Source organism: Rosa chinensis, chromosome 5 (genome assembly GCF_002994745.2).
Source record: "Rosa chinensis cultivar Old Blush chromosome 5, RchiOBHm-V2, whole genome shotgun sequence".
NCBI classification, from domain to species: domain Eukaryota; kingdom Viridiplantae; phylum Streptophyta; class Magnoliopsida; order Rosales; family Rosaceae; genus Rosa; species Rosa chinensis.
In genome coordinates, this window is record NC_037092.1 from 63366031 (window position 1) to 63376138 (window position 10108).

The 10108-nt window shown below is 38.2% G+C and overlaps 1 protein-coding gene across 4 annotated transcripts; it reads left to right on the forward strand.

Moving 5' to 3' along the window:
* The first annotated feature begins 3982 nt into the window (after positions 1–3982).
* Positions 3983–10108, forward strand: LOC112167239 (protein-tyrosine sulfotransferase). Of its 4 annotated transcripts, none has more exons than XM_024304231.2 (13): positions 3983–4215; positions 4374–4517; positions 4633–4810; positions 4899–4970; positions 5470–5758; positions 5903–6043; positions 7659–7763; positions 7890–8040; positions 8313–8362; positions 8455–8523; positions 8610–8729; positions 9094–9228; positions 9838–10081. In XM_024304231.2, the coding sequence occupies exons 2-13, from the start codon at positions 4430–4432 to the stop codon at positions 9946–9948; spliced, it is 1509 nt and encodes a 502-aa protein (XP_024159999.1). In that variant the 5' UTR covers positions 3983–4215; positions 4374–4429; the 3' UTR covers positions 9949–10081. The 4 variants fall into 4 exon arrangements, with proteins under 4 accessions (XP_024159999.1, XP_024159998.1, XP_040363128.1 ...); XM_024304230.2 differs by having other exon boundaries at positions 3985–4215; positions 9833–10108; XM_040507194.1 differs by having other exon boundaries at positions 3985–4215; positions 4440–4517; positions 9833–10108.

Here is a 10108-nt window from a genome sequence, read left to right on the forward strand (position 1 = left end):
TGTAACCAAGTTAGAAAATGAGTGGAAGTACCTCAACAATTAAGGAGAAGCTTGAACTCAAACTGTGAATAGTGACCGTAATCTTCCAATCGTCGATTCTTCCTCTACACTGCAAATCGTGGCTCAAGGCTAGGGGGAAAATGATCCTTGACAAAAACCGAACCTTCGACGCCGGTTTGGTGGCCGGAGATGGCCGGAATCGAGAGAAATAGGCGTTGACTCAAACTGCTACAGTAAAGTTTCCGGGCTTGATTCTTCGTTTTCCGTCCAAACCGCCGTGAGTTATCGCCGTGGGGAGGTTGGGTAGGAGTAGAGGAGTCCAGCAGTGGCACTTGTTCGTTCCTAGGTGGCCGGAATCAAGAGGTGGCCGGAGTTGCAGAGAAGAGGGAGAGAGACGCGGGGAGGAGGAGAGAGAGAGAAAAGAAAAATTACCGGCCCCAACAGTAAAAATTCAAATTTATACTTTCTACCAATGAACAGTATCTTTACTATTTCGCTTGTAACTTTCACATACGAACTCCGATTTTTACGCACCACATATGCACGCGCTCAGTTTAACATCCTCTACGACTTCCATGAAGAACATTTTCCCAAATTTTGACCCGAACAAAAAGTCAACTTTTAGGGCCACCTAAAATGTCGAAACGGAGTCAAAAAGTAAATGTAAATGTCGTTTACCCATCAAAAAACTTGTAAACTGGTAAATTCGGGTTCGGGACGTCACATGTTATCATTCAGTCTCATTAGCCTCCTTTATATAGAGGTAGGGTTTACATCAAAGTACATAACTAATGAGTATTTACATGGACATCCACATAAATTATAATATTTACAACACTTATTTCAATCAAGGAAAATTAACATGTTGATAAAGATATTTTATTAAAAGAATCTTCCTTTTTTTGAACATATTTATTAACAGAATTTAAATATTGATAAAAAGATGAAGTTTACATAAATATTTATTCATAAATAATATCAAAAATATATATATATATATATATAATAAATAAATAATATATATATACATATATATATTTGGATTAAATTCAGTTTAGTCCCTTGAACTTTAAGGCTAAAATCAGTTTGGTCCCTCTTTCTGAAAATCGATCTCGATGGTCCATATACTCTCAAATGACATCACTCGAGTCCAAAATTTGAGTTTGGCGCCAAAAGTGACGTTAGCTGCTGAGTTGGAGCCGACATAGGGTCCCATAGAAAGGGCAAAATAGACATTTCTAATTTTTTTATCTTTTTTTTTGGGTCTATATTCTCTCTCTCTCTCTCTCTCTCTCTCTCTCTCTCTCTCTCTCTCTCTCTCTCTCTCTCTCTCTCTCTCTCTCTCTCTCTCTCTCTATATATATATATATATATATATATATATATATATCCCAACTGAGCTCAAAGGCGGCCAATTCGCTCTCCGTAACTCTCCTATCGTCCTCTACCCCGCTCTTCCTCTCCTCACCCTTACTGCAACCACAGCCTCAAAACCCCTAAACCCCCAAACCGCCCCCATTTCACTCTGCCAATCCTGCTCCCTCCATGCCTTCTGCAGCCCCAATTGCCTCTCCGCTGCCCAATCCTCCTCCCACGCTCAATGGGTCTGTCAATCCCTAGCGAAATTATGAAATTACAAGTCCAATTCATCTTCGATCCCTTGGTTTCAGTCCAATTCGTTAAAGGAGACATGGCCTTTGATCAAGCCCAAACCGTGGCCTTACCTGAGTCATGAAGGCCTTGATCCGATCTGACATCGTGAAGGCCTCGATCTGACCAGACATCTTCACCTTGCCGGTCATCGGAATCGGCGGCAGAAGTTACGAGGGTTGTCGTGTGTGAAGGCGGACAACGGTGCACGACAATGAAGAAGCTTGGGCTTTGATAGGATTTGTGTCCTAGGTCGAGTGGTTGTGGCGACATGAGATGCATGGTAGCTGGATTTTGCATTGCCTGGTAATGAAACTGAACCCCATTTGGCTTCAATTCTGCTTCTTTTTTTTGGCAAAATGTTTTGTTTTGTCGAGACTGAGATTATGTAAACTAGGTGTGTCAACGTTTTTCGCCGATAAGGTTGGATGATGAGGACTGGTTCTACTTCAATAGACCAGATTACAAGTCTGGCAAAAAACAGGGCCAGGCCAACTGGGCCACCGAGAGAGGGATTTGGAAGATTACTGCAAAAGAGTGTGATATCAAAGCTCAGGGGTCCAAGGTCGTGATAGGGAGGAAGAGGATTTTGACTTTCTATTTTGGGAAAGTTCGGAGTGGGTAGAAGACCAATTTGGGGATTCATGAGTATTACATACCTAAAACTCTGCTTCCTTATGCTGTTAGGCAGGTGATCATTCTGTGACATTTGCTTTTCTTTGTATTATGATATCAATGTTGTGTTTAGATGTGGAAATTGAGTGATAAGACTTCTTTGAGGATGGTTGGTTTTTGATGGGTTCGGAGGAAGAAGAAGAAGAAGAAGGAAAGGGAATTGGAGGTTTGGAAGAAGACGAAGGCATCTTTTTTTTTTTTTTTAAAATCATTTTATTGTGAAAATGTCTGTTTTGCCCTTCTTGGGGGTTGAAAAAACTAAAAAGTGGGGCCCTATGTCGGCTCAAACTCAGCAGCTGACGTCACTTTTGGAGCTAAACTCAAATTTTGGACTCGGGTGATGTCATTTGAGAGTATAGGGACCATTGAGATCGATTTTCAGAAAGAGGGATCAAACTAATTTTAGTCCTAAAGTTCAAGGGACTAAACTGAATTTAATCCTATATATTTCATATAATTCTTATTGGGTGGGTATGGGGATGGGGATTAAAATATCATCCCCGCCCCGTACCCGATTTCAGAATTCGAATATTGGGGATCCCCATCCCCATTAGCCGATTTCCCCCAAATTTCTCCCCATTAGAGTTGAATACCCTATGTGTACCCTACCTGATGAGGATTTTTGCTATCCCTAATCAAGGGGAGCATTCAAAATATGTTACCTAGGACATATGCGCATTGTACTCTTTTTCTCCTTCGACCAGGATTATTTTTGACCTGACAAGGTTTTTGACGAGGCAACATTAAGTGCATCCAATACCATATCACAAATTGGTGGACATCTAAGGGGGGTTGTTGTAAATATTATATAAATGTGGCTATCCACTGTAAATACTCATTAGTTATGTCCTTATGATGTAAACATTACTCCTGTATAAAGGGGGTCTAATGAGAATGAAATACACACTTCTACCTCCTCATATATTCTGTTTCTCTATTCTATCTCTCTTTTATTCTCTAGTTTATAACAATCCTCATATTTGTTGCTGAGAAGTTTGCTTCTTGCCTCTCTTTTTCCTTTTCAACTAAAAGAGAAACATTGAACTTGTCACTATGTTACCATGCAAATCATCACTTATCTCGCCTTCAGTTTTCTAATACGTACTAGTTCTCATTTCACTGTGAAGATGAACCGCAGCAACCATTCTGAAGCTCATGGTCTTTGCATTCTATCTTTTACTTTCATATGGGAAATGAAACTCACACCGCTAAGGATCGGAGGCTAGAAGGGAAGGAGGAGAACAATAGTTGGAGTCTTGCAGATCGTAGTATGTGACAAAACAGGTGAAAGTGGGACGGATGTGAGGGACACAGATCACTCTCGGAATGGTGGGGTCTTCACCCTCCTCACTAAACAAAGCAAATACAAAAACTTGTATAGTAAAAGCTAAAGCTCCACAACCACAACACCACCATGGCGCCACCATGCACCTCTGTCGAGACATAAGCGAGACACCCTGTGTCGCACTACAACAATAAACAAACAGTCCCAAACATGCAGCTCTTGTTTGCAGTATCAATAATCCGAAGAATTATATTAATTTTCCTTAGAAAAAAAAAAAAAAAAACTGTGAAATAATTAATAATTTCATTGGACGAATTTGCCCCTGGAAAGCATGGTACCGGACAATGTTGGGGAGTGTCCGACTTTCCCATTTGAGCACACAAGCACAAAACACAAACACAAACGCAGACTGTGTCCAAAAATGCAGAGAAACAATTTCAACACCCAAAAGGCCATGTTTGGTTTGCTGAGAAAATCTTGAAACTTTTGGGGACCCAAACCCACCAAGGTTTCGCCAAAGGTGGGACCTTTATTCATCGTCTTCCCCGCTGTCTGCTACACTCCCAACACCGTTTATGAGCACGAGACCCTCTCTTTCGATACAGGTTTCCTTACCAATTCACCCTCTCTCGATTTTTGTTCCTTCCTTTGAATTTCTATCTCTTTTTCTCTTGTCGTTAGGGTTTTGTGGATTCTTATGCCCTCATAGCTTTGACTATTTCTCCCCATCATAATTCTGAATCTCTTTTGTTTAAAACCAAAGGCACAAGAAAATAAAACTGGGTTCTTGAAAGGGGCCAAATTTGACTAATTGTTGTTATGGGTTTAGCAGCGGTTGGAGTAGGAAGAGGGTGTATGGATCCTACTCTGAAATTCTCTATTATCCTGCTGTTGCTACTCGGATTCGGTACGTAATCTGCTGTTGTAGAGTTTCATAATGTAGGCATCTAGGTGTGTGTAGATAAGATTGGAAAATTAGGAGTAATGTTGGGCAGGCTGCTGATATTGTGGTTTATCTACAGCTTATGTATCAGTGAATGCCGCATCTTTTAAGAATGATTATGGGCATTGTGAAAGAGTTGTCAAGGGATGGGCATTCTCTTCGCTTCAACAACAAGTTAAAGAAGATAAGCACACACTGAGGGATTTGCTGTTTTTCCTTCACGTCCCAAGAACAGGGGGGCGCACATATTTTCACTGGTAATCCACAAATTATTTCGCCCTAAAGATTCATACCCAAGCATTGTTAAGCCATATTGATACCATCTGGCTATGTCTTCACTTGCAGTTTCTTGAGAAAGTTGTATTATAGCTCTCTGGAATGCCCCCGATCTTATGATAAGCTGCGGTTTGACCCTAGGTAACATCTTATCTTCTCGTTTATAATGTTTATTTTTGACTTCACTCTTCTGGCTACAGTTTTGTCAACTTTATTATCACCATGGTTTGAATAGTTTTAGTAGCAAACAATCATTGAACTCGAGTTAATGTTTCTTATGTCTAATTATCCTATTAAATTTTCAAGGGGTGTATAGATTTAAAGTTGTTTGTTCGCTAGCTAGAGTGGTCTGAAGAAATTCTGAGAGGAAGTTTGGCATGATTATAGTGAAGGGGAGAGAACGTATCATTAAACAGATATAGATAATGAGCCATGAGCCATGAGTTGTTGTAATAAGTATTTTAACTGCTTAAAACAACATTAAGGCTCAGTGTTGCATCATTAACTTTTTTTCTGTGTGATGTAGATAGCAGCAGCTAAATTGGATGTCTTACAGAACTATGTTTTCTATCATTAATATATATACCTCATACTATTTCTAGTTGGCATTGTTAATCGATGTTAATATTTATTGGCGCAGAAAAAAACAGTGCAGGTTGCTGGTTACTCATGATGATTATAGCATGATGTCGAAACTTCCAAGGGAGAGAACTTCAGTAGTGACAATACTTAGGGATCCAGTTGACCGTGTTTTTAGTTCTTATGAATTTTCGGTAGAGGTAGCTGCTAGGTTTTTGGTACATCCCAACTTAACTTCTGCAACACAAATGGCGAGACGTTTGCGGTTGAAGACTAAAGGAGTAAGCACATTGGACATTTGGCCCTGGAAATATTTGGTTCCATGGATGAGGGAAGACCTTTTTGCTCGGGTATGTTTTCTTCTCAACTGCTTGGACCCAGTTAACCTTCATTGTCCTATAGCTTGTCTACTTTGTGATATTTCTGCTCAAACAATCCTTAAATTATTGATGGAGTATTACTCCATAATTATTTATATTGATGTTTCTGGACAGAGAGAGGGTCGAAAGCTTAGTGGCACATTTGAAGTTCAGAGCGATGACCCATACAACATGGAGGAAATTGTGATGCCATTACATGAATACATCAATCACCCTATAGCTCAAGATATTGTTCACAATGGTGCAACATTCCAGGTAGTTCATTCTCTTGTGGCCTCTAGCAAATATTTAATGCTTCTTATATTTTTAGTTAATTTCTTGGCTGCCACACTAATGCCTAAATAAAATGCTGGAAAACTTTGAAATTCTCACGGCCATGAAGGTAAATTATTGGTTGAATTTTCTTTTACTATGTTGACTGACTGAATGATCTTAAATTTTGGTGCAATGTTTAAATATGGGCCTATATACTGAAATAGCATCCAATATTGTGAATTTTGGGTGGTACGGCTCAATTATCGGATAGTGTGGAAGGTGTATCTTCCATGTCGCCCAAATTTCATCAATATTTCGTTAAAATTTCAGCTTTGAACTCTTAATTGAAAAATGTTTCAACATGCTTATTTAGCTTCATTTTGGCAATGAATTCAGCTGATTTTTGCTGGTTATAGCTACTCTTTGCGTCATAGACTCTGTTAGTGTTACAGGCTCGTGAGTTACAATGGAAAAATTGTCCCGTTATAAGATGACTTTGTTGTTTTGTTCAAGAAGAATCTTTTCTTCATATGATACTAAGTTTTCTGTGTCAGTGGCGGACTTATGTTCACCTTGCATATGACATGTTATCATGGATATAGCATATCATGATACATGATACATTGATGTATCATTGATGGATAATATTTTACTGAAAATATCCACTTGTATGCTTAATATGTGTAGCTTGCCTCTTGAGTTTATATTGTTAATTGATGTGTTATTGATAGCATTTTTCTTATGTTTTCTAAGTAGGTTTTCTTTGCTTTGTAATTTTAAGCAGGCATTTATAACAACCAGTGACCTTTTCATGTTGGTTTGGTGATTACGTACAATTTGGAAATATTACTTTTCGATATATGCTTAGGATATGTCAATTGCATTCACTTGGAATCAAAGGGGTATGATCAGTTGCAACCAAAAGAAAATGGAGAGGGGGGCGGGGGGATGATCAATGATACCCAGGACACATCTATTTATCACAATATGAAAATGTAAACTAATTCGTGGGTGGGAAGGTGATATAGAGTTACTTACTTAACAATTGGTACATGGCATGTCCTCCAAACATCTCACTAAAGGAGTGAGGTTAGCAAATGACATTGGAAACTAAGAGGCTGATACTATTTCCAGTTGCATAGTAATGCATATTCATGGAGGGAAAAGCAAGGCTTGTCTACTCCTCGGGATATGGTATATCATTAAAATAAATAGATCTTTTAGTGCATAGCATCTGGTTGTGCTGGGTACCAACTCATAATAATAAATGGAGATGCTGCAAGCTACATTTTCATTTAAGTATATTAAGTATAGTTCAGAAGGAAGCTAGCCAAGAGGGAAGATCTTACTTTACATCTTTTTGTCTGATTGACTTAGGAGTATGACCAGATACAGTATTCTTGGTAGTGGTCAAACTACCATTATTGTTCTCATTAGTTCTTTTTTTACTAAAAAATTCTTTGGTCAGTTTCGGGGTTTTCTTCAATAATTTAACAGATGTGGGTTCACATTGGGCTATATAATTGATATAAATTATCAAGTTATGTTCATATATAATTATTATTTCTGTCTAGCATTATATTAATGTATCTGATTCACTTTCCTAATTTAAAAGGTAGCAGGATTGACAAACAACTCCTATCAACCCGATTCACATGAAGTGCGCCATTGTGTGCAGAAGTATAAGCTGCTTGGTGAATATGTTCTTCAAGTTGCAAAGGTGATAAAACCAAGTTTTCAGAGCCGTCCATATTATTTTCTTTGCAAGTACTGTTTCTCTTATCATCTTAATTTTCATCTTATGTTGTAAGTTGTAAACCACGGTAGAGATGTGTAAATCTTGCAGAAGAGGTTGGATGATATGTTATATGTTGGTCTCACTGAGGAGCACAGAGAATCTGCAACAATGTTTGCAAATGTGGTTGGTGCCCAGGTGATTTCACAGCTGAGAGGATCAAATTTTAGTGGGGAGATTAATGCTGCTAACGATAAATCTGGTTAGTGCGGTGTCTGTTTAACATTCAGTTATATAACCTTTGTCATGAGTGCTATTGCATAACAATCAAATGGATACATATGAGACATGCACTTAAACTTTTAAATAAGTGATGCCTTAGACCTAGATGTATTAGCATTATCCAAAGTCATGCTGCATAGGACTTAGGGTTACATGTCACGTCGTCAATTTTTCATTTCTTTTAATAATTATAGGTAGGGTTGACTGAGGAATGAATTTGGGTTTTATCTTATTCATCTACTTGTGCTACAGAGCAGAGCTACCCGATTTCAGATTCCAAGCCCAGTAATGATGATCTTCAGGTAATTAGCAAATGCCATCGTTACCAAATGAAATGCCTGACATTTGGATATTGGTTTTAATAGCTTTACTGAACCTTTTCTGTATATGACAGAGCAGCACTCCAGATGGAAAGGAAAGTGAGATTGCTTCATCTGAAACTGGTGGAGCTGTGAAAGAAAATGTAAGCCATTTTGCATATTGACATGAGGAGGGTAGAGATGTTTTCCAAATATAGAATGTTGACTTTGATTCTCTCTGCCACCTTAGATGACTGTGGGAGACCTTATGGAAGCTTATGAAGATTGCATTTCTAGTTTACGGGAGGCCCAGACAAGGAGGCGCACCTCATCTTTGAAGAGGATCTCCCCAGCAAACTTTACTAAGGAGGTAGCCCTAAATTCTTTTAATTTTTTTAGACTAGCTACTTCAATTGATGATCTTTTGCAGATTATTAGTGAGGCTGCAAAGCATTTGTTTCTCTTTTCACCAAAATGTATCCTTTTTGCCATGCACTAGTTCTCTACTTGTATAGATGTGCGCACTCTATCCAGAACATAGTTTGAAGCCCGTTACTTTTTAGAATATATTTGATATTGCCTATTCCCCCTTTTTCTCTTGTTGCCTTGTGACCTGCCTTTAGAGCACTTAAATGTGCTGCAGTGTTGAGTAGCTGTAGTTAACGTAGTTTGCTGTAATTCAGGTTCTGTCTTCCCTAGTTCTCTTTGACATTTTGACATTCAATTTATTACAGGCACGACTTCAGGTTTCTGAAGTGGTTCTCGAGCAGATAAGGCAATTTAACCACCTTGATTTGGAGCTTTATAAATATGCAAAGGATATCTTTACAAAGCGACACAAGCATGCAGTGCAAGCTTTTGGTAGTTCAGTAAGTCTCTTAATTCCAGGCTTGACAATCCCATAGATAAATATACCTATATGCGTGGCAGGATGTGTTATAGAGTAGTCATGTTGTTTCTGATTGTCTTTCAATTGAAATATACAAGTAACTATGATGTTATTATGTCAAAATTTGGCTTGGGAACTGAAAATGCCACTGCCTTGGCTACTACTTTGATGGCTAAAGAACTTGAGTTCCTCTTGTATCAAGAAATAATGATAAACAAATAGCAAACCATATGAGCAGTTGAAATGAAATCTATTATGCATATGACTTTGTTAGCTATTTATTTATTTTAAGTGTGGTATTCTCTTTATTAATGTACACTATGCACATATGATGATCAATTCATTGAGTACACATGCACCATGTATTCTCTTTATTAATGCACCATGTATTCTCTTTATTAATGCACACATGCACCATGTATTCTCTTTATTAATGCTTTTGTCATATCACATCACATGTTTCTTCAAATCATACATGATTCATATTTCTAACTTTTCATTGGGAAATAATGTAGCCTTTTTCATACCAGCTGATGGCTGCAACAGAACTAAATTCCTTTCATAAAAATGTATTGAAACTGCAGGACAGATGGGAGAGTATGTTGCACAGTTCATATGGCACAGGGATGATGTTTTGGAAAGGGCTCTCACTAGGCATGACTCTTGTGTTACTCCTTCTGGCCTTCTTTGTTTTTGTTAATGCACGAAGAAGAACGTTGAAAATTAAATTATGATCGTATCTTCATTAAACTGTATGATCATAGGCTTTAGATTGTTTGGAAAATATAGAAAGAAGCAACTCCTTTAGTTATTTCATCCTTGGCTCTTAATCCTATTTGGTGCAAAAGAATATTTGGGTA